This window comes from Carettochelys insculpta, chromosome 27 (assembly GCF_033958435.1).
Source record: "Carettochelys insculpta isolate YL-2023 chromosome 27, ASM3395843v1, whole genome shotgun sequence".
Classification (NCBI taxonomy): domain Eukaryota; kingdom Metazoa; phylum Chordata; order Testudines; family Carettochelyidae; genus Carettochelys; species Carettochelys insculpta.
In genome coordinates this window covers 4,001,496-4,025,804 of record NC_134163.1, presented here as the reverse complement: position 1 = coordinate 4,025,804, position 24,309 = coordinate 4,001,496, and the positions used below count along the sequence as shown (strand labels likewise).

General features: G+C 50.2%; 1 protein-coding gene across 1 annotated transcript in view; it reads right to left on the bottom strand.

Annotated features, from left to right (window-relative positions):
- Positions 1 to 23,757, bottom strand: part of LOC142002332 (heterogeneous nuclear ribonucleoprotein M-like) — a 43,233-nt gene extending 19,476 nt beyond the window's left edge. Inside the window, exon 1 of the mRNA XM_074978351.1 lies at positions 23,603 to 23,757. Coding sequence (XP_074834452.1) covers positions 23,603 to 23,694 — 92 coding nt within the window. The 5' untranslated portion in view covers positions 23,695 to 23,757. The remainder of the gene's footprint in view (positions 1 to 23,602) is intronic.
- Between the last annotated feature and the right edge of the window lie 552 nt (positions 23,758 to 24,309).

Here is a 24,309-nt window from a genome sequence, read left to right as displayed (position 1 = left end):
ACTCTCGGAGCTGAGGACAGTCCAAATGGAAGGACTGTGAATTGATAATGGTCCTTCCCTAGCACAAATCTGAGGAACCTCCTGTGAGGTGAATAAACTGTTATATGGAAATACGCATCCCGTTAAGTCGAGAGCGGCAAACCAGTCCCCTCATTCCAGCATTGGGATAATTATGCCCAGGGACATCATACAAAAACTCTCTTCTTTACAAATTTGTTCAGATTTCATAGGTCCAAGATTGGCCTCAGTCCCCCTTTCACTTTCGGAATGAGGAAGTAGTGGGAATAGAATCCCTGTCCCAGAAATTCCTGGGAAACTTCCTCTCTAGCCCCCTTTTGCAGGAGGGTTCCTATCTCCTGTCTGAGAGCTCTCTCATAAGAGGGGTCCCTGAAGAGGGATGGGGAAGGGGGGTTAAGAAGAAAATTGTATAGCATATCCCTTTTCTACCATGCGGAGGACCCACCGGTCCGATGTTATGCTGCACCATGCATGGTAGAATGGGGATAGGCGGAGTGACAATAAACCCTGGGCTGGAACTATGGGAGTGGATGGTGCATCGCTCCCGACGGCCCCATCAAAATTGGTGTCTGGGTGCAGGAGGGGTTTTAGTGTGGCCCTAGTCCTATGTCTGATGACCCTGCCACCTCCTATTATGGCGGCCCCTTCTCCTGTTCCCATACCGTTGCTGCTGGGGGAACTGCCTGAACTGGGGCCTAGGGTTAAACTGTCTTCTCTGGGTCGCCGGTGCGTATAGACCCAGTGAGCGTAGTGTGGACCGAGTCTCCTTCATGCTATGAAGTCTCTCATCAATTTTCTCTGAAAATAAGGAGGGACCTTCAAAAGGGAGGTCTTGAATGGACTGCTGCACCTCTTGTGAGAGTCCCGAGACCTGAAGCCATGCTCCCCTTCTCATGGCAATACCCGAGGCCACGATCTTAGTGGCTGCATCTGGGGCAGCCTGCAGTGCTGTTCTGGATATGAGCCTCTGCTCCGCTACCAGGGCCATAAATTCTGTCTTGGCGTCCGGTGGGAGTAGTTCAGTGAAACGGTCCATGGAGCTGGCTGTATTGTACGCATACCTGCTAACCATGGCATGCTGGTTAGCAATTCTCAACTGTAGACCACCTGTGGAGTAAACTTTTCTACCGTATAGGTCCAGTCTTTTGGCATCTTTGTTCCTGGGGGAACCCCCATCTCTCCCTACTGTTCACAGCATCCACAACAAGGGAGTCAGGGGGAGGATGGGTGAACAGATGTTCATTTCCCTGTGCCGGGACAAAATACCACTGTTCATTTTTCCTAGCCATGGGCAAGGCTGAGGCTGGGGTTTGCCACACTGTCTTGGCTGTGTTGACAATTGTCTTTCTAATGGGCAGTGTCACCCTGGACAGTCCAGGGGTTGAGAGGATGCTTGTAACAGGGTCTATTTCACCCCTGACCTCTGCCGCCTGTACCCCCAGACTCCAGGCGACTCTCCTCTATACTTGCTGGTACGTGCTTCCATCCTCCAGAACTGGGATGCAGAGGATCCAGCTAATGCCTCATCTGGAGAAGACGAAGATGAAGTCAATATGCCCTCCAAGCCCGCTGGTGAGGAGGATTCCAGCACTTCTACTTGAGTCTGTGGTGCTGTGCTCAGTGCCTGGGGTGGAGGGCCCCCTAGTGGTCCCTGGTATGGTACCACGAAGACGGGGCCACTCTGCACCTGGGACGGCACCGGTTTGGTCGGCGCTGGTGCCCACTGCACCACAGTCCCCGGTGTCTGTACGAGCAGCACCCTCGCCTGGGTTGCTTCTAACTGTCCCAGTGCCAATGTCTATGCCGACGACGGTGCCGGCGCTGCCATTGGCATCTGCGCCGCCTTCTGTGCCAGTGCCGACGACTCCACCTGCTCCTTCGGCAGGACTCCAAGAGATGCTGTCGGCACCAATCTCGGCACCTGGGGAGTGCCTGGAACCCTGAACAGGAGTTCTGCATCCCCTCCTTGCTCCTCGTGGATCGCCCACTGGGTCCAGAAGGGCCATTGCAGTGCCCCCAATGGGGCCTTTGCCACTCTCCTTCTAGGGAGCTTCCGTAGTGGCGCCGGTGCCCACTGTGTTGCGATGACCTTGTACTCTCGCTCTGCACCCAGCTGGAGTAAAGGGAGTCTGATTCCGACGTGGAACCTGACGCCAACGACCATGGTGGTGCCAAGGGTCCCATACCTCTCGTTGGCTCCTGCAGGCTCTGTACTGTTTGCATGGTGCCGGTCATTTGTTGGGACCCACCGGTGTCGGGAACCATGCCGGGGTCCCTGGAGCCAGACCTGGTGTCTGGAGCAAGGGTGACGAAGACTCCCGGTGCAGCCTTTGTAGCGGCACTGTAAATTGCAGGAGCCTTTGTGCAGTACTAAAAGTCTCCGGCATCAAGGGCAGCCTGCGAAAGCGCGGGCTCCTGCCTCGCGCTGGAGTCGACGCCCGGACTTTGTAACCTCGCTCACGGTGAGATCTGGTGGACTCTCCCAATGCCTGTCTTCACCCTCTTCTTTCTTGGGAACGGCCCCAGTCCCATCTCTTCTTACGAGGCACCAGGAACTGGCTCTTATGGCGCCGGGAGGTGCTAAGTGCCAAGTCCAGCTCTCGGCGCCGGGAGCCCTCTGACTGCACCGATGGTGCTGGAACACTCTGCACCGAAGATGCAGTGTTCTGTGTTCCCGCCAAGGAACCGTCCAGGCACAAAGCTGACTCCATCAGGAAAACTTTCAGCCTTTCAGCTCTATCTTTTAGAGTCCTGGGTTTGAAGGTCTTGCAGACAGAGCAGCACTCTCGGAGATGAGTCTCACCGAGACAGCCCAGACAGGCTTTTGGCGGGTCACTTTTGGGCATGCGTTTGCCACATTTAGAACAGTTTTTAAACCCTGGAGAGCTAGACATCACCTGGCACTGAGGGGGTTAAAGACCCACCTTGGCTTACTAAATGCTGAAGACAATATTTTCCTACAAAGATAACGATCTAAACTATTTACAACTAATTAAAACAACAAAAGTTACCAGCGACTCTCAGCAAGAGTCAAGCTCCAGCAACTGACAGCCCAAGAAGAAACTGGGGGGGGGGGGGGCAGGCGGGCGGCGGTGCATATATGGGTGGCCATACAGGCACCACTCCAGGGGGCACCGCATTGACCCTAAGGCTACCGGCTAGGGCAAAAAGCTTCTGGCAACTGGGCACGCGCTTGGTGCACACCCAAATTGGAATGTACATGAGCATTCACTCGAAGAAGAAAAGAGAATAAATTTTCTAAATTACTTCATACCTCAGGACACTACAACTAAACAATATTGTTAACCTTCTCGGCTACCAACTCAGCCCAGCAGAAGAGTCTTATCCCAGGGTCTTTCCTTCTGCCCTACTTCTTCCACAAACTTAATACAATTCTGTGGTGACCCTGAAGCCTTCTTTTGCCGCCTCCATCTAAAGAAATTCTTTCAATACAACTATGAGTAACAGTCTGACTCTCTCGATCCCTCCCCCCACCGACCAACACCACAAGAAGAACTCCATGTGGACTCCCCCCGACGGTCATAGTGAAAGTCTGGATTTCTACATACAATGCTTCCGCAACCATGCTCAGACGGACGTTATACGCAAACAATGCCAAATGAGAGAATCTCAACTATGCTGAATTCTATGCTGTCCCAAATCTCAAAAATAACCCAGACATTATAATCAAACCAGCTGACAAAAGGGGGTGCTGTTGTCATCATGAATAAGTCAGACTATGAACAGGAAGCAGACAGACAACTCTCCAACACCGTATTTTACAGACCTCTCTCCTCTGATCCCACTTTGGAATTCCAAAAGAAATCACACCACCTACTACTTAAGGAACTCCCTGCTGCTACTCAGGACCTTATTCACTCAGACACACCATCTGAGCCCCAGCCCGGATTATTCTATTTACCTCCCAAAATCCACAAACCTGGGAACCCCGGACACCCTATCATTTCACTTATTGGCACCCTTACCACCAGACTATTCAGTTATGTGGACTCTCTCCTCAAATCCTATGACACCAACACTCCCAGCTATCTCCAAGATACCACTGACTTCCTGAGGAAATTACAAAACATTGGAAAAGTTCCTGACAACACCATCCTTGCCACCATGGATGTAGAGGCTCTGTACACGAATATTCCACATGAAGATGGATTACAAGCCATCAGGAATACCATCCCTGATGTCACCACAGCCAATCTGGTGTCTGACCTCTGTAACTTTGTTCTCACCCACAATTATTTCCAATTTGGGGACAATTTATACCTCCAGATTAGTGGAACTGCTATGGGCACCTGCATGCCCCCACAATCTCCTAATGTATTTATGGCTGACCTGGAACAATGACTCCTCAGCTCTTGTCCCCTATCACCCCTCCTCTGCTTAAGATACATTGATGACATCTTTATAATTTGGACGCATGGTAGAGAGAGACTCTAGAAGAATTCCACAGAGATTTCAACAATCTGCACCCCACCATAAACTTATGCCTCGATTACTCCACACGAGAGATACATTTCCTGGACACTACAGTACAAATCAAGGATGGCCTGATCGGAACCACACTCTACCAGAAACCCACTGATCACTATACTTACCTACACCCATCTAGCTTCCATCCTACACACACAACTAGATCCATTGTCATGCCCTTAGGTACAATCACATTTGCTCTTACCTTACTGACAGAGACCAAAAACTACAAGATCTTTAACAAATATTCATAAACCTGAATTACCCACCAGGAGAAATAAAAAAACAAAATCAACAGGGCCAGACAAATACCCAGAAACCAGCTACTCCAAGATAGGCCCAAAAAAAGCCAAGAACAGAACATCAATGGTCATTACCTACAACCCCCAACTCAAACCACTGCAACACATTATTAAAGACCTACAACCAATCCTTGATCAGGATGCCACACTCCAGAATGCCCTAGGTGACAGGCATGTTCTCTCCTACAGACAACCTCCCAACCTTATGAGGATTCTCACCAACAGTAGTAGTGGGCATCCTTCAGTCTAAGTAGACTATGGATTGCACCCTTCATAGTTCCATCTGGAATCATCATTTGCAGCGTCGACTGTGACGGCCCACACAAGAGTCACAGTCCTTGCTGCATCTGTTGCATGTGTAATGGGTGTCTGGCAGGTCCTTACTGTGCTTTCTGTGGGCTCACTTCTCTTCTGCTAGCTGTCTGATCCTCATATCTCACCCTTCTGAATGCCCTTGTGTAGTTTCTGCCTCCATCCGATGCGATCGTCTGCCAGTTCCTCCCAGCTGTTCGGCTCAATGTCTACCTCCCTGAGGTCCCTCTTGCAGACATCTTTGTAGCGCAACTGGGGGCATTCGGGAGGTCTTTTGTCAGAGGCTAGCTCACCACACAGGATGTATTTTGGGATCCTTCCATCATTCGTCCTGTGGACGTGGCCAAGCCAGCGGAGCCGACGCTGCCTGAGGAGGGTGTGCATGGTTGGGATACCAGCTTGCTCAAGGACGGCGGTGTTGGGCACTCTATCCCTCCATGATATTCCAAGGATGCGCCGAGGCAGTGCAAGTGGAAGACATTCAGCCTCTTTTCCTGGCGGGCGTACACGATCCAAGACTCGCTGCCGTAAAGGAGGGTGCTGAGGATGCAGGCTCTGTAGACTTGCATTTTGGTGTGGGTGTACAACTTGGATGTTATTCCACACACTCTCACTCAGTCTGGACAGAGTTGTGGCTGCTTTTCCGATCCTCTAATTTGCTCAGTGTCCAACGACAGGGTGTCAGTGATGGTGGACCCAACATAAACGAACTTATGGACGACCTCTAACGTATAGTTGTCAATGCTGATTGATGGAGGTTCAGCAACATCCTAAGCAAGTACATTTGTCTTCTTTAGGCTGATGGAAAGCCCAAAGTCCTTGCATGCTTTGGAGAACTGATCCAGCAGTTTCTGAAGCTGGTCTTCTGTATGTGACACTACAGCAAAGTCATCTGCGAACAGCATCTCTCTGATGAGGACTTCCCACACCTGCGATTTAGCTTTCAGCCTTGCAAGATTAAACAGTTTCCCCATCAGATCTTGTGTGCAAAAAGATGTCCTCTGTTGAAGATCCAAGGCGTGCTTCAGGAAGAGCGTGAAGAAGATCCCGAAAAACATCGGAGCAAGGACGCATCCTTGTTTGACGCCACTCCTGATGCTGAAAACATCTGATAACGTGCTGTCATATTCGATGGTTCCTCTCATGTCTTCGTGGAAAGACTGGATCATCTTGAGTAACCGTGGTGGACAGCCTATCTTGTGGAGCAGTCTGAACAGTCCATCCCTGCTGACCAAGTCGAAGGCCTTGGTCAGGTCGATGAAGGTGATTAGAGCAGCTTCCTCTGCTCCCTGCATTTCTCCTGCAGCTGTCTTAGAGAGAAGACCACATCAATGGCAGATCTCTCTGCGCGGAATCTGCACTGTGATTCGGGATACACCCTCTCAGAAATCTTCTGGAGTCTGCCGAGGATGACGCGAGCAAACAGTTTACCAGTGATGCTTAGGAGGGAGATTCCACGGTAATTGTTGCAGTCGCTTCTGTCTCCTTTGTTCTTATACAAGGTTACAATGTTAGCATCGCGCATATCCTATGGAACCTCTCCCTCTCTCCAGCACAGGCACAGCAGCTCATGTAGGGGTTCCAGGAGGGTGCCTGTGGCACACAATTACCTCTGGTGGTATACCATCCTGGCCTGGGGCCTTTCCTACCATAATCCTGTTGATGGCTTTCTTCAGTTCATCCACAGTTGGTTCCTGATCCAGTTCATCCATTACTGATAGGAGCTCGACGGCATCGAGGGCTGTATCAACCACAATGTCCTCGCATGAGTACAGCTCAGAGTAGTGCTCGACCCAGCACTCCGTTTGGCTTTGTCAGTGATGACTTCACCAGATTTGGATTTCAGGAAGTGCCATCTTGTTCTGGGTGGGTCATAATGCCTTCTTCATGCCCTCATACATTCCCCTGAGATTACCAAAGTCACCACTGGTCTGGATGCTGCTACATAGCTCGAGCCAGTAGCTGTTGGCAGAGCACCTGCCTGCTCTGCTGTACTGTTTTTCTGGCTGCTCTGAGCGCTTGCAGGGTACTCTGGCTCGGTGAGCGTTTGTACTCCAGGGGTGCAGCGCACTTCTTTTCGATGGCTGGAATCATCTAACGGAAGTTAGCTTCTAAGCAGTCGTTTGTGTTTCTAGCTCTTCTTCCAAATACCGACAAGGCCGTCTTGTAAATTGTATCCCTCAGATGCTGCCATCTGGATGGCACATCGGCACCCCCAGGGCTGCTGCGCAGATTCTCCTCGAGGGTCACTGTGACCTTTTCGGCTCTCTCCGAGTTTGCTGGCTTTCTGGCATCAATGTGGGGCCTTCCAGTTCGTTTAGAGTGGTACAGCTTCTTGGGTCTCACCTTGAGTTTGGAGCAAACTACCAAGTGATTGTATCACAGTCGGCACTATGATAGCTGCTTGTCAGAAGGACATTTCTGAGGTTATCACATCTAGTGATGATCATGTCTAGTTGATGCCAGTGTTTCGAGCGTGGGTGTCTCCATGACACACTGTGCTGTAGCTTGATTTGGAAAAATGTGTTTGGAATGCACAGATTGTGGTATGTGCAAAGTTCAAGAAGACGCTGTCTGTTTTCATTCATTTTTCCCACACCAAAGTGGCCTAAGCAGGAAGGCCATGAGTCACGATCGGCTCTAACTCTCGCACTGAAGTCAACCAAAATGTACAGTTGTTCGCGAGCAAGTATATGCGCTATGGCAGCACTAAGCATGTCATAGAACTTGTCTTTTACTTCTGGTGTGGCATACAGGGTTGTAGCGTAAGCACTGATCAGGTGGACAGGACCGGTGCAAGTTTGAAGTATGACCTGAACGAGTCTTTCTGATCCGTCCATGACTAATTCCACCATTTGTAGAAGCGTGTTTCTGACGGCGAAGCCAACACCATGCTCCCTGGGTTCATCTTGGGCTTTACCCTGCCAGAAAAAGGTGTAGTCCTTTTCCTTTAGAGATCCCAAATCTGCAAGTTGCATCTCTTGCGGAGCAGCAATGTCAACTTGGAGCCTCTTCAGTTCCTCATTGATGACAGCGGTCTTTCGGGTATCACTGATGTTCTGAAGAGTTTCAGTCAAACCGGTCAGCATGGTCTGCACATTCCAGCAAGCAAGCTTAAAACTTTGATGGTGTCCTTTTCTTGTTGATTTTCTTACTGGTTTGCCTGGTGCTCAAATTTCAGTCACTTGTCAGGTTTGGGAACCTTAAGCCTCACGCACCCAGTGAGGCAGGTGAACTGTTGCACGACAGTACCCTTCTGGCTGGGGGCTGCCCAGCTTGAGGCGGGCGGTGACTGTCCAGTGAGATCTGTCGAAGGCAATCCCTAGCGCTTGTTCTCTACACCAGTCGAGCAAGAGCTTATAACTGGTATCTGTTACCTCCTGTGTTGGTTCAACGCTGTTAAGCGATGCTAGAGTACCTCTCCAGGCACGAGCCTGGGCAATTTTTTTGGGACCCTGGGCTGCCCAGACGCCAATGTCCCCCTCTCGGTTTTACTGATATAGTGCAAAGGAGAAGACAACCTCTATGTCTGGTACCAGCTCAGCTGCAGGAGTTGCCGCGTCAATGCCAGAAGTTGGTACAGAACCGCCTTAGGACTCCCCTCTACCATCACCAGCTACCATCACCCCCAGATTCCCCCCTCCCTGCCCCTTGCCCCCCCCACCCACTCATGTCCCCCCATCGCACCACACTGTCACCCATCAGCTTTCATCGCCCCCAGGTCCCCCCATCCCCCAGCCTCTCTGCACCCAGCCACTCGCTGCTGCAGCCCCACTTCCTCCAGGAAGGTGCCAATCTCATGGCCAGCGGCGCCCTGGGTCCCCCACGAAGCTGCTGCGGGACGCACGTGCCGGGAACGCAGGACTGGGCCTGAAAGCCCAGGCAATCTGAGCCAGGCATGCCACCACCAGCCTCCGGGGGCACTGTCATCCGCACAGCCGTACCACATGCCTCCAAACCACATGCCCACCATCGACGACCCTCGGTCATGACCCCCGCCCCCAACACTCCCCCAAGTCCACCTGCGTCATGCTGCACCCCAGGGGCAGCGGGTGCCTCAGCTCCAGCCAGCAGTTGGGAATGCCACCGCCGTCACCATCTTGCCGCCCCTTACCCCTGTAGAAGTAACTAGCTCCCTCTAAGCTCCCCCTCCTAAATTCCCCTCTCACCAACAGCCACATTCTGTACCGCAGGAACACCAGTCTTGGGACTTTTCCTTGCAACAAAGCCCGCTGCCAGCTTTGTCCACACGTCTATTCTGGGGATACCATCACTGGATCTAACCAGGTTAGTCACAAAATCACGGGCACATTCTCATGTTCCTCAACTAACATCATATATGCCATCACATGCCAACAATGCCCAGATGCTCTGTATATTGGACAGACTTCAAACTCTCTTAGACAAAAAGAGTTAATGGGCACAAAACAGATATAAAAACACTCCTGATCCACAAACTGGTCAGCCAACATTTTCATGGAGTGGGCCATTCTGTTAATGACTCAAGAGTTTGCATCTTACTGAAGAGGAATTTTCATACTACTTTGGAAAGAGGCTGCTGAATTTTTTTTATATTCAAATTCAACACATTAACAAGTGGTTTGAACTGGGATGCAGACCTTCTGGGTCATTAGAGGGCCTCTTTTGCATACTTGGCTTAATCTAATTCTTGACCCTCTCTCCCCCGCCCCCCCGCTCTGATTTGCTCACCTTGATAATTTTTTTCTGATTTGTCAACCTTGATTACTATTTTTGGTTCTCTATGCCTTAAATATTGAGTCTGTTCTGGTATGACTATGGTCTGAAGAAGTGCGTCTGTCCCTTAAAAGCTCACCCAATAAATTATTTTGTTAGTCTTTGAAGTGGTACTTTGGCTTGAAACACAAAGGCTTTAAAACAAAAAAGCAATACTTATGTTACATGCACAAAACAAATTAAGGAAATTAAAGTTCACATTCCCTAGTTCAGGGGTCTGCAACCGAAATAGTGAGAAGAGGCATTCTTTCAAATTCAGTTACAAAAATCAATACTTCAGGAGCTGTAGTGTATGTGAATATGAGGCAGTCCTTAATAACTAAAGTCAAATCATACTTTGTCACCCCTATTTCAAGAACAGCACATACACAACGATTTCTACCAGTAAGAAAGTTAAGTTACCCCCATCTCCAGGCTTTACCCACCTCTGCCCCCCAATCCATGCCCCCATCCCCAAGCTTTACCACCCTCCCTGCAAACCCACTCTCCCATCCCCAAGTTTAATCTCTCTCAGCCCCAGGCCACCCCCCCAATCCCCACGTTTAACCTCTCTCAGCCCAGAACCACCATCTCAACCCCAGGCTTCACCTCTCTCAGCCCCAAACTCACCCACTTGTCATCCCCAGGATTTACCTGCCTCAGCCAATGAGCTCTGTGTCCTGCCACTGCTTCTCCACAGCCACCGCCTCTCCTCACTGCTCCCGCAGCTGCCCCCTTCTCAGCATAGCTGCACAGCAACAGCAGGGCAGGTGCAGCCACCCCTCCCGCAGGCTGACTTCCCCAATGTGGAGCACACAGGCAACTCCCTACCCTGTCAACTTCCCCCCGCCATAGTGACTGTTCAAGCGGCTCTGGAGGCTGCCACCAGTTAGACAAAAAACCTCAATTCCGTTTTAACTATGGACACTGTTTAAGTGGCAGCAGCCTCCAGAGCCCCAAGTGGAGTCAGTAGCAGCAACAGTACTTGGAGCCAAAGTGGCTCCTTAAAGAGCATAGCTACTCCCTGTGCCCTTTGTAAGGGCCTGAATATTAAATTCTGCCCTCTTTCAGTACCATCACCTATTAGTACTCCACCCTCACAGATGCTAGCAAACCAGGCTCGGGCCGGGCCGGGCCGGGCCGGGCCGGGCCGGGATAGTAGTCCAACTGAGAGGAAGCTCAGGTTTAGGTCTGGCACAGTAGACAGGATGTGTCTAAATCAGACAATCTATCATATTTCCACAAAACAATCTTGTACCATACCTGCACTCTGATCTTGAGGATTCCTGAGACGTTGGCTTCACTTAACTCTCATGAAGTCCCAGATACTGCTGTCATGTCAGATTGCAGACGGTATCGATGGCAAGAAACCCCACCCCATGCACCTCTGAACACTTCTAGAATTTGTTGTAGAAATGAGGCTTAAAGCTTCAAGAGATTTACACACCTGTCAGTGACAGTTCTGCCAACCTGCTCAAATCTCCTCATCATTTACTACAGCTACCCTGAATGCTCCATGATGGAGCTCTTTTGTGACCTTGTGACCTCATACCCAGATGTGCTGCTGGGGTTCGCACTTGAGGTCTGCGAAATACAACGGCAATGAACTCAGAATTCCTAGGCTGCTCCCTGACGAGCTGGAGAGCAGCAGAGGTGAAAGCAATGGCTAGAATGGGGGAATTGGGGGATACTTCTGGAGGCCAATAACATTGATTTTAATAACTACATCTACACTAGCCTAAGGCTGACCTTGCAAATTCAAATTTTGCATTACTTCTCATGGAAAAAAAATAGGAATACAAAAGTTAAACTTAGAACCCCTTAAAATCAATATAATGATAACTGCAGTGAAGACTGGTGCATTGTAAAATCCACCTAAGCCCCTTCAAAATTGATTTTATGCTCTAATGTAGACCAAGCCTGAGAGTGGTCTTGATTAGGCAAACCCTAAGGCATCAGGATGCTTTACAGGCTTTTCTGAGGGCTTGCCTACTCTTGAAATGCTACAGTCACACATCTGCAGCACAGGAGCTGTGCAACCGTAGCACTTCGGCATAAACACTCAATACATTAGAAGAGAGAGTCCCATCATCAGCAAAAGAATTTGGTCATTCTAGCTCTATCTACTCCACTGGAAGGATCGGGGGTAACCCCAGGCTCTGCACTGCAGAGCTTCCTGAAGCCTGAGCAGCACCAGGGGCTGTATAATCAATTCCACTCTGCCACTCAAAAAAGAGAGGGTTAGAGGTGTGGGAGGAAGGTTGGAGTCGGGGCAGAGTTGGAAGCAGGAAGAGGCAGGCAAGCCAGCCATCCTGGACAACACCCCCCCGGCCCCCAGACTGCTCTTACTCGAGGGTGTTAGGTATGCCTACCCATCTCACTCAAGTATGTGCTTTTTTCATACCCCTTAACAACGTAGATGAGTAGACCTGGCTGAACTGAGGAATATCCTACAGTATATGTGCGCTAGCTACACATACAAACATCAAAGAAAATTGCCAATTGCCACAGGCAAACTAACAATTAAATGGATGGAGGGGGAGCTGGAGCAGACCCCCTGCTAGAAACAGGGGCTGCTCCTGTCACAGTGCAACGCAGGCAAGGTCCTTCTCGCCTGACGGAGCAGACCCCACCTGCAGCAGGCAGGTCACTGAAGCCTGGCTGGGCTGGAGTGGCCTCCCCAGCCACCCTCCTCCCTGGGGCTGTCACAGACTGGCCACTCCAGCCTGCAACAGTTAACCATAACTGGTAAGCCCAAGCTGTTTAGAGTGAGGTTTACCAGTTAACCAGCTAAACTTTTAACATCCCTTGAGAAATTTGCTGCTTACCAGGAGTGAGAATACAGGACATAACAAACAGTTGTCCAAAAAATCATCAAACCTGCAGATTACTACCCCTTCCTACTTCTCCATGTAGGAACCAATGACACAAAAAAAGAACAACCTTGAGCAGATGACCCGCAGATTATGTAACTCTGGGAAGAAAGACTGAGGAATATGGAACACAAGTGGTATTCTCGTCCATCCTCCCTGTTGAAGGAAGGAGTCCAGGCAGGGATCATCAAATCATGGAAGTAGATGTGTGGTTACGCAGGTGGTGTCAGAGAGAGGGATTTGGTTTCGTTGACTGTAGGACTCTGTTTTGGGAACAAGGATTCCTAACAAGGGACAAGACCCACCTAACAAAGAGAGGGAAGAGCATCTTTGTGCACAGGCTTGCAAACCTAGTGAAGAGGGCTTTCAACTACATTCATTAGGGGACGGTTACAAGCCCTGAGGTAAGTGGGGAAGGAACAACGAACAACAAAAGACAACTCCAGATTCAAAAGGGGAGATTAGGCCAATCAGCTAATTTTCTAAGTATCGGAGAGGTAGCCGTGTTAGTCTGTATCTTCCAGAACAACAAGAAGTCCTGTGGCACCTTATACACTAACAGATATTTTGGAGCATAAGATTTCATGGGCAAAGACCTGCTTCATCAGATGCATCTGATGAAGTGGGCCTTTGCCCACCAAAGTTTATGCTCCAAAATATCTGTTAGTCTATAAGGTGCCACAGGACTTCTTGGTAGTAGTAGTAAGGTGTTTGTACACAAATGCAAGAAGCCTGGGAAACAAACAGGAACAATTAGAGGCCCTGGCACAGTCAAAAGAAGAAGAAGTGACTGAAGTAATAAAGGCTTGGTGGGATGACTCTCATAACCAGAGCACCGCCGTGGAAGGATAAAAAACAGATCAGTAAGGACAGGCAGGGCAGAAAAGGAAGAGGAGTGGGACTGTACATGAGAAAGCAGTATGATTGCTCAGAGCTCCAGTAGATGGAGGGAGAAAAGCCAGTTGACAGTCTTTGGGCTAAGCTTAGAGGTGGAAGCAACAGAGGTGATGTTGTGATTGGTGCCTGCTATAGACCACCAGACGAGCTAGATGAGCATTTCTTAGGACAACTAAGAGAAGCTTCCAAATCACCGTCCCTTGTTCTCATGGGAGATATTAATCACCCTGACATTTGTTGGAAGACCAATACAGAAGCGCACAGATAACTGAGGAAACTCTTGGAGAACGCTGGGGATAACTTCTTGGTATAAGCGCTAAAGGAACCAACTAGGGGCTTGCACAGCTTGACCTGCAGCTCACAAACAGGGAAGAACTAGTAAGATATATAGAAGTGGGTGGCAACCTGGGCTACAGCAATCATGAGCTGGTGGATTTCAGGATTCTGACAAAAGGAAGAAAGTTGAGCAGTAAAACACAGACCTCAGATTTCAGAAGAGCAGTCTTTGACGCTCAGAAAACTGATAGGCTGAATCCCCTGGGAAGCTAATATGAAGGGGGAAAGGAGTTCAGGAGAACTGGCAGTATTTTGAAAAAGTTTTGTTCAAGGCACAGGAACAAACCATCCCGATGTGCAGTAAGAAAAGTAAATATGGCAGGCAACCAGCTTAGCTTACCAGGGAAACCCTTGCCAAGCTTAAATGCAAAAAGGATGTGAATAAGAAGTGGAAACATGGACAAATGACTAAGCAGAAGTATAAATATTTTGCTGGAGAATGCAGAGGAGTAATCAGGAAGGGAAAAGCACAATTGGAACTACAGCTAGCAAGGAATGTGAATGGTAACAAGAAGGGTTTTTACAGATATTTTAACAATAATAGGGTGATCAAGGAAGATGTGGAGCCACTACCGGATGAGAAAGGCAACCTGGTGACAGATGATGTGGGGAAAGCTGAAGCAGTCAATGCTTTTTTAGCTTCTGTCTTCACAGACAAGGTCAGTTCCCAGACTATAGCACTAGGCAAGGCAGCAGTATGGGAAGGAGCTGGGAAGCTCTTGGTGGGGAAAGAACAGGTTAAGGGCTGTTTAGAAAAACTAGACACACAAATCCATGGATCTGGATTTAATGCATCCAAGGGTACTGAGGGAACTGGCATTTGTCATTGCAGAGCCTTTGGACTTTATCTTTGAAAATTCGTGGAGATTGGGAGAGGTCTCCAATGACTGGAAAAAGGCAAATGTAGCACCCATGTTTCAGAAAAGGAAAAAAAAAAGATGAGCCAGGGAATTACGGACCAGTCATCCTTACCTTAGTCCCTGGAAAAAACCATGGAGGGGATCCTCAAGGAATCCATTATGAAGCACTTGGAAGAGGGGAGTCAAGAGCAGTCAACAGCAATTCACCAAGGACAAGTCCTGCCTGACCAATCTGATTAGCTTCTATCATGAGGTGAGTAGCTCTAAGGACATGGGGAAGTCAATGGATGTGATACACCTTGGTTTTAGCAAAACTTTTGATATAGTCTCCCACAGTAACACCCATAAATTAAGGAAGTATGGACTGGATTAATGGACTAAGAGGAATAAAAGAGACTGGTGCTGCTGCCAGAGCTCAGCACCAGCCAGCCTAGCCACAGGGAAAGGGGTCGGGAGTTTCCCTCAGCCCTGACCAGCTTCCAGCTGACATCCCACCACGGCCAGGGCCCTGCCCCAGCTGGCTTCCAGCCATGCAGGGGCTATCTTCCCTGCCCAGCCCGGGTTCTTCAGCTGGGTCTACCAGTCGGGGCTCTGCCCCAGCCAGCTTCTAGCCACAGGGGGTCAGAGGCTCCCCTTATACCAGCCAGGGTTCCTGCACCTGGTGCTGCTAGCTGGGCCTCTGAGCCCCAGCCAGCTTCCAGCTGTGGGGGTCAGGGTTCTCCCTGCACCCAGGTGGCTGGCACTGCCTGCTAGACCTCCATGCCCCAGCTGGATTCCAGCCACAAGGGTCCCTGTGCCTCCAGCCTGAGTGACTCCTAGCCCAAGTGCAACTCCCCTAGCCCCCTCCAGCCCCTGACTGTGACTCCCCTAGACCCCTGCAGCCCAAGTGAGACACCCCAACCCGAGACACCCTTAGCCCCCTCTAGCCCGAGTGTGACTCCTAGCCCCCTCTAGCCCCTGAATTGGACTTCCCTAGCTCCTGATTGTGGGGTTTATGCTGGGAGGAAAAATTTGGGGGTGTGTCTTTCCACCACCACCACTCTGATTAACTATAGTAAGTCTAGTGTTCTAATTTTATTAAATATATTTCCTCTTTTCTATGAAATAACTATTATGGATATATAAACACAAGGGAGCACAATTTTATATTCTTGCCTCAGGTGCAAATTGGCTAGTTATGGCACTGCCCACTCACCCCCATTTTTGAATTGCTGTGGGTCACTAAGTCTTCCAGATTTGTCAAAATGGGTCCCCATCCGGAAAAGGTTAGGAACCATTGGTCTAAAGTTAGAGGGGGAGGTGTAGGTTGGATATTAGGAATAACTATTTCATCAGGACAGTGGTGATGAAGCACTGACACGCATTACCTAGAGAGGTGGTGGAATCTCCATCACTAGAGGTTTTTAAGTCCCAGCTTGACCAAGTCCTGACTGGGATGATTTAGTTAGGGTTGACCTCCTGAGGTCCCTTCCACCCCTAAGATTCTAGGATTTCATATCTTGACTCAATTTTGATGTCTAGAGATTGAGCCAACTGATTACCTGCCCCATGAAAAAGTTGAATCTCATGTGAAATCAGAATTCTGCCTCTCTAGTGGATTTCTTTGGTTCCTCCAGGAACCAAATTTACAGAGCAGTAGGTCTCACTGAAGGCAGTCATCTTGCCCTTGCTGCTCAATAATTGCCAAGCCTCAACTGCAACGTGACCAAAACCTAAAACTACTATATGAAGTCCCACTATATTGCCACCACCACACACCAGTTCATGTTTGCACTCATGCAGCTGTCGCCTTTGGTTGAAAATACACACCTACAATGGGTCACTTCAGTCTGTGGCTGAGGAGCACACCTAGACAGAGTAGAAAACATCACTCACAGAAGTAGCTCTCCCCAGTTGGGTAGGAGACTCCAGCCCACCCTGGCAAATTGTGACCCTGCCTTCATTAAATCACATCTGTTACTTCTCAGCTGGACTACTACAGCAATGCAAAACATCTGGGCATGCAGTATTCCATACTTCGAGAACGTCATCAGATAGCACATACTAAAGCATGTACCCTAAGCAACACCAGCTACCCTGAACACATTACACCTGTCCTTCACTCCCCAAAACAGCTTCTGGTTTGGGGAGCAGGAGAAACATGGGAAGCTATAAATCACCATATCAGAGGGGTACGGCCGCTCTCTGTCGCCACCACTCACTACTATATAGTGTGCCCTGATCTGAACAGGCCACATGACCAGTGGTTCCAACCAGATGCCAGGCTCCAGCTCCTACTACAAGCTGCGCTGGAGGGAGGGGTCAAGGTGTGGGCCAACCTCCTTACCTAACAGCTGAATGAAGAAAGCAGTACAGGGTATGCACAACTTGTCACTCACGTTGCAGAGCCATATGGATATGCTTAAATGCCTATTAAGAAACGATCAAAAAAAATCCTGAATCTTTTTTGTCGCACTGCTACAAACATACTTGCAGATGGTATTTTCAAATAAATTACCAAAACTGAAAGTTGTGATCACAGTGTGTTATTTTAACAATATGCAGAATTTTGTAAAATTATAAAACAATTTTTTGGCGCAGTATTCCCTCAGGAGTAATCTATGCAGGAAACAGAATTCAGTGACTGACCCAAAACTAGAATAAACTCCTCATGAATTAAGGACCGTTACATATTTCCCCCTTCCATTCCACTTGAAGGGCCAGGAACATTTCTTTAAACCTCCTCTTGAGTAACAAAAATAGCAATTATGTGAATATGCATATTAAAATAATTCCAAAACAAGACATACCACTGCACACACTTACACTTCTCCCACTCAAGAGACAACATCGGAATACTGCATGACAGACATTGTTTAGTGCAATTCTGGAAGGCGCACAGCCCGAGTTAGCTTCAAACCAGTGTTTGTCGGTGTTTGGAAGAAGAGCTAGAAACACGAATGACTGGTTCAAAGCTAACTCTGATGAGATGATTCCAGTCATTGAAAAGAAGCGCGCTGCACTCCTGGGCTGCGTCTACACGTGCACGCTACTTCGAAGTAGCGGCAGTAACTTCGAAATAGCGCCCGTCACGTCTACACGTGTTGGGCGCTATTTCGAAGTTGAAATCGACGTTAGGCGGCGAGACGTCGAAGTCGCTAACCCCATGAGGGGATGGGAATAGCGCCCTACTTCGACGTTCAACATCGAAGTAGGGACGTGTAGACTATCCGCGTCCCGCAACATCGAAATAGCGGGGTCCTCCATGGCGGCCATCAGCTGGGGGGTTGAGAGATACTCTCTCTCCAGCCCTTGCGGGGCTCTGTGGTCACCGTGGGCAGCAGCCCTTAGCCCAGGGCTTCTGGCTGCTGCTGCTGCAGCTGGGGGTCCGTGCTGCATATACAGGGTCTGCAACTAGTTGTTGGCTCTGTGTATCTTGCACTGTTTAATGAAAGTGTGTCTGGGAGGGGCCCTCTAAGGGAGCGACTTGCTGTTGAGTCCGCCCCGTGACCCTGTCTGCAGCTGTGCCTGGCTCCCTTATTTCGATGTGTGCTACTTTGCCGTGTAGACGTTCCCTCGCTGTGCCTATTTCGATGTTGGGCTGAGCAACGTCGAAGTTGAACATCGACGTTGCCAGCCCTGGAGGACGTGTAGACGTTATTCATCGAAATAGCCTATTTCGATGTCGCCACATCGAAATAGGCTACTTCGATGTAGCCTTCACGTGTAGACGTAGCCCTGGAGTACAAAAGCTCACCGAGCCAGAGTACCCAGCAAGCGCTTAGAGAGGCCAGAAGAACAGTACAGCAGACAGCCAGGCACTGTGCTAACAACCACTGGCTCCAGCTATGTAGCAGCATTCAGACCTGTGCCGACTTTGGTAATCTCAGAGGAATGTACGAGGGTATGAAGAAGGTATTAGGACCCACCCAGAACAAGATGGCACCTCTGAAATCCAAATCTGGTGAAGTCATCGCTGACAAAGCCAAACAGATGGAGCGCTGGGTTGAGCACTACTCCGAGCTGTACTCACACGAGAATGTTGTGGTTGACGCAGCCCTCAATGCCGTCGAGCTCCTACCAGTAATGGACGAATTGGATCAAGAGCCGACTGTGGATGAACTGAAGAGAGCCATCAACAGCACTGCAGCTGGAAAGGCCCCTGGTCAGGATGGTATACCACCACAGGTAATCAAATGTGCCGCAGACACACTCCTGGAACCCCTGCATGAGCTACTGTGCCTGTGCTGGAAAGAGGGTGAGGTTCCACAGGATATGTGTGACGCTAACATTGTAACATGGTATAAGAACAAAGGAGACAGAAGCGACTGCAACAACTACCGTGGAATCTCCCTCCTAAGCGTCACTGGTAAACTGTTCGTTCGCATCATCCTTGGCAGACTCCAGAAGATTGCTGAGAGGGTGTACCCCGAATCGCAGTGCGGATTCCGTGCAGAGAGGTCTACCGTTGATATGGTCTTCTCTCTAAGACAGCTGCAGGAGAAGTGCAGGGAGCAGAGAAAGCCACTCTACATAGCCTTCATCGACTTGACCAAGGCTTTTGACTTGGTCAGCAGGGATGGTCTGTTCAAACTGCTCCACAAGATAGGCTGTCCTCCACGGTTACTCAAGATGATCCAGTCGTTCCACGAAGACATGAGAGGAACCATCCAATATGACGGCGCATTATCGGATGCTTTCAGAACCAGGAGCGGCGTCAAACAAGGATGCGTGCTTGCTCCGACATTGTTTGGGATCTTCTTCGCGCTCCTCCTGAAGCATGCCTTTGGATCTTCAACAGAGGGCATCTTGCTGCACACAAGATCCGATGGGAAACTGTTTAAACTTGCAAGGCTGAAAGCTAAGTCTAAGGTGCGAGAAGTCCTCATCAGAGACATGCTGTTCGCAGACGATGCTGCTGTAGTGTCTCACACAGAAGACCAGCTTCAAAAACTGCTGGATCGGTTCTCCAAAGCGTGCAAGGACTTCGGGCTTACCATCAGCCTAAAGACGACGAACGTACTCGGTCAGGATGTTGCTGAATCTCCATCAATCAGCATTGACAACTATACGTTAGAGGTTGTCCATGAGTTCGTTTACCTCGGGTCCACCATCACTGACACCCTGTCGTTGGACACTGAGCTAGATAGGAGGATCGGAAAAGAGGCCACAACACTGCCCAGACTCAGCAAGAGAGTGTGGAATAACAACAAACTGTACACTCACACCAAAATGCAAGTCTACAGAGCCTGAATGCTCAGCACCCTCTTTTATGGCAGCCAGACTTGGACCCTGTATGCCCGCCAGGAAAAGAGGCTGAACGTCTTCCACTTGCGCTGCCTCAGGCGCATCCTTGGAATATCATGGAAGGACAGAGTGCCCAACACCGCTGTCCTTGAGCAAGCTGGAATCCCAACCACGCATACCCTCCTCAGGCAGTGCCGGCTCCGCTGGCTTGGCCACGTCCACAGGATGAATGATGGAAGGATTCCAAAAGACATCCTGTATGGTGAGCTAGCCTCTGGCAAAAGACCTCCCAGACGCCCCCAGTTGTGTTACAAAGATGTCTGCAAGAGAGACCTCAGAGAGGTAGACATCGAGCTGGACAACTGGGAAGAACTAGCAGACAACCGCAGCAGATGGAGGCAGGAGTTACACAAGGGCCTTCAGAAGGGCGAGTTGAAGATCAGACAGCTAGCAGAGGAGAAGCGAGCGCACAGAAAGCACAATAAGGACTTTCCAGACACCCACTACATCTGCAAGAGATGCAGCAAGGACTGTCACTCTCGTGTGGGTCTTTACAGCATCTATTGTGACTATAAATGAAGTCCTCAATTGAAACTTTAAAGGGCGCAATCCATAGTCTATGCAGACTGAAGGATGCCTACTACTGAAAGGAGCACAGAGGGTGTGGTGATTAGTTTGGTATACCTCACTGTACAGCAGAGGTGAAGAAACTTTTTTCGATCGGGCTGCTGACATTGAAAAAAATATCAGCAAGGGTCCACACAAAAGTCAAAAGCAAAAAGCCAACCTCACTGATGTGGCCCCTGAGCAACACACCTTCCTCCCCTCACAATCCAGCCCCACAGGAAGGCAGTGGGATGGGAGAGCCAGGACTACTAGATTTTGTGGGCCTCCACTTGGCTCCATTTTTGGTTAGGGACAAAAGTGAGGGTTTCAACATGCAAGAGGTGGCTACAGGTCTGGAGTCTGGGAGGGAGGGGGCAGGAACAGGCTAGAAGTGGGTATGCGGGGTCTGGGCACGAGGGATGTGGTGGAGTCACTTACCTGCCCAGCTCCGCAGGGACACATATCACCACTCCAAGGAACCACACCTTGAACTGCTCCAATTGGCCATGAGTCCAGCCAACAGGAGCAGCCAATGGTGAGGAGGGGGGAAGCCTCCAGGTGAGAACTTCCCTATGCTGCTATCCCCCTAGCTGAGGGGGAAGTGGGAGAGGAGGAAACGGCTGCTTCCTCTCCCCACTCCAGGCAGGGGCACCAACATGGGCTCCCTGCTGCGGGAAGGGAGGGGGCAGATCCAAGCAAGCCTACATTTCCCACCCCAATACACACAGATTAAACTCCAAAAATAGAGGCAAAATCAACAGAATCATATAATACGAGAAGTGGAAGGGTCTCGAAACAGTCATCAAGTCCAATCCCCTGCCTTTCATCAGGGCCAATCACCAACTCTGTCATCCTCATGAGTTATTTATCTAACATGTTCTTAAATATATCCAATGATGGAGATTCTACAACCATTCTAGGCAATTCATTCCAGTAATTAACCACACTAACAGTAAGGAATATTTTTTTCTAATGTCCAAACTAAACCTTCCTTGCTTCAATTTAAGACCATTGCTGTGTGTCCTATTTTCAGAGGCTAAGGAGAATCATTTTTCTTCCTCATCCTTGTGATGCCCTTTTAGGTACTCAAAGGCTGTTATCATGTCCCCTCTTAGCCCTCTCTTTCCCAAACTGAACAAACCCAATTCTCCTAATCTTGGGGTGGGGGGAGGGGAACTCTCAGTGGTTAGAGTTCAAACCTTGAGGGGGCCTTTCAGTGGTCTGGGGCAGATTAGATTTACACACACACACCCAAAAAAAAAAGTCAGGGATGGTGACAGATCCTGATGTGAGTGCAGAGGTCTGTACTTGATGACCTGTCAAGGTCCCTTCCACTTCTGAGAGATGTGTCTCTCTCCATGTTTTTAATCTCTCATAGGCCACATTTTCTAAACCTTTAATCATTTTAGTTGCTCTTCTCTGAACCTTCTCCAATTTTTGCACATCCACCCTAAAGTAGTTTAAAAGTAACAACCTTTATTACAGTCTAAATCAGAAAGATTAAGAGAATAAGACCCGACTGACTCAAGATGATATAACTAGTTTTTTTTGTGTCAATGGAGGCATATTACTATCTGCCAGAGATGGTGTCAGGTCCTGCTGTGAGTGCAGGGAGTGGGATTCAATCTCCTGAGGTCCCTTCTAGCCTTATGAATCTATGATTCCTCAATCTTCCTGGTGGAGGAAGCTTCCACAATCTCTGATGCTAAGACAGCAACCGCTGAAGGAGCTGTGCCAGTGGCTTCTCCTGCACTCTTCTCTAAGCATAGAAGGAACACCTTTGCTAGTACCCTGCACCCCCCTTTACATCAAGATGGGAGCACGAGAATTTATCAGCACCCTGATTCTTCTGCCTCACCCTCCAGCCCAGGAACAACTTGCACATGCCAAGCAGCTGATTTAAAGCCCCAAACTGGCTAAGGCGGCTCAATAACGAAACACGGGCATTTGTTAAGACCCCATCTGATCTCCGATATCAAAAGCATGCGACTCTGATGACATTACTGCATTGCACGAGACATAGATCTCTGAAGAGTAGCTGTGTTAGTCTGTAAGTTCATAAAAACAAGCAGTCCTGTAGCACCTTAAAGACTAAATTTTAAGTATTAGGTTGTGAGCTTTCACAGGTAAGACCCACTTCATCAGATCTGGAATGGAGATAATAATACAGGATTTATATAATGGGAAAGAGAAGAAAGCAGGAAAGGGGGAAAAAGTCTCAATTTACCACCCCAGGCACTTCAGCCATGCTAATGAGCCCAAATCAGGCACAACAGCAGCCATACTGGTCACATCAAAGGTCCATCTGGCCCACTATCCCCCCTTCCACCCATACCAAGTACCAAGTGCCCCAGAGGCAACAAACAGAACGGGGAATGCGAAGTGATCTGTTCACTGCTGCCCGTGCCCAGCTTCTGGAAAAGAGACTGGGGAAACCATCGCCCCCATCCTGGCTAACAACCCTTGCGGGACCCACCCTACGTGATCTGCGCGCACCTACAGCCTCAAGTCAACGAGCAGAACCAGCCTCAGGGAGAGGAAACCCGAGGCGGCAGGGCCCCGACGCGCCCTGGCGAGAGCGCGGGCGCGGCGCGGGGCCGCCGCACACCGGGGCAGAGGTTTCGTGGCGTCTCCTGCTGCCGAACGCAGTTCAAGGTAGCCTGGGCCACACTCGCCTTCCCCGCCCGGACCAGGGCTGGGAACAAGCGGGAGCGGGGCAGGGGCAGAGGCAGAGCACCAGCCCCACGGACCGCTCCGGGGGGGGGGGCACGCACCGGCCCCTTCCCCCTGCCCCCCACCCGTACCTCCGCCAGGCGGGACCCCGGCTCCTGCATCGACACCGCACAAGCCCCGACCTCTTCGCACCGAGTTCCCCAGCTCGCCAGGCGCGACGCCCGACCACCCCCCGGCCGCCGAGCCACATCCCGCCCCTCGGCCGGCAGCGCCGCACCTCTTGGGGGGCCCGTCTCCGGCGCTGCCCGCCCCGTTGGCCGCCGGCGCTTCCTCCATTTTACCACTGCCCTCGGTCCCCACGGCCGCCATTTCCTGCGCGCCTTTGTGTAAGCAGCGCCGCCCGCGCTGTGCCGCGCAGCACGCTGGGAAAGAGGCGGGGCTGGGACGAGGCGGGAGCGCCCGGGCACGTGGCGCAGTTCTGTGACGTCACGGGGTGCCCCCCCCCTTCGGCTGTTCCCGCTGCTGGGTCGGGGGGGTTCCGGCCCAGGCTTGCGGGGTACAGAGCTGTGCGCGGTCGTGAGCGTACGCGCAGACGCCAGTCCCATAGGGCTGGAAGGAACCTCAGGAGGTTATGGAGTCCAGTCCTCTGCCCTTGGCAGGGCCAAGCACCAGCCTCCCCGCCCCCCCCTTTTTTTTTTTTTTAAAGTTCTGTTTGCCCCAAATCCCTAACTGGCCCCCTGGAGGGCTGAACTCACAACGTTGGTTTAAGCAGGCCAATGCCCACACCACTCAGCTATCCGTCCCCCAGGTGGTGACACTTGGCTGTTCGTGTTACCTCGGGTCAGGTGCACACTGCGGTCCCCCTGCACTGGCTAGCACCTGCGGGAGTGGACCTGCTGGTGTGGGTTCAACTGGACACCCTGAAAACTACAAGGGGGAACCTTCTGGCACACTGAATTATAAATGTCAGTCACTGTGCCCACT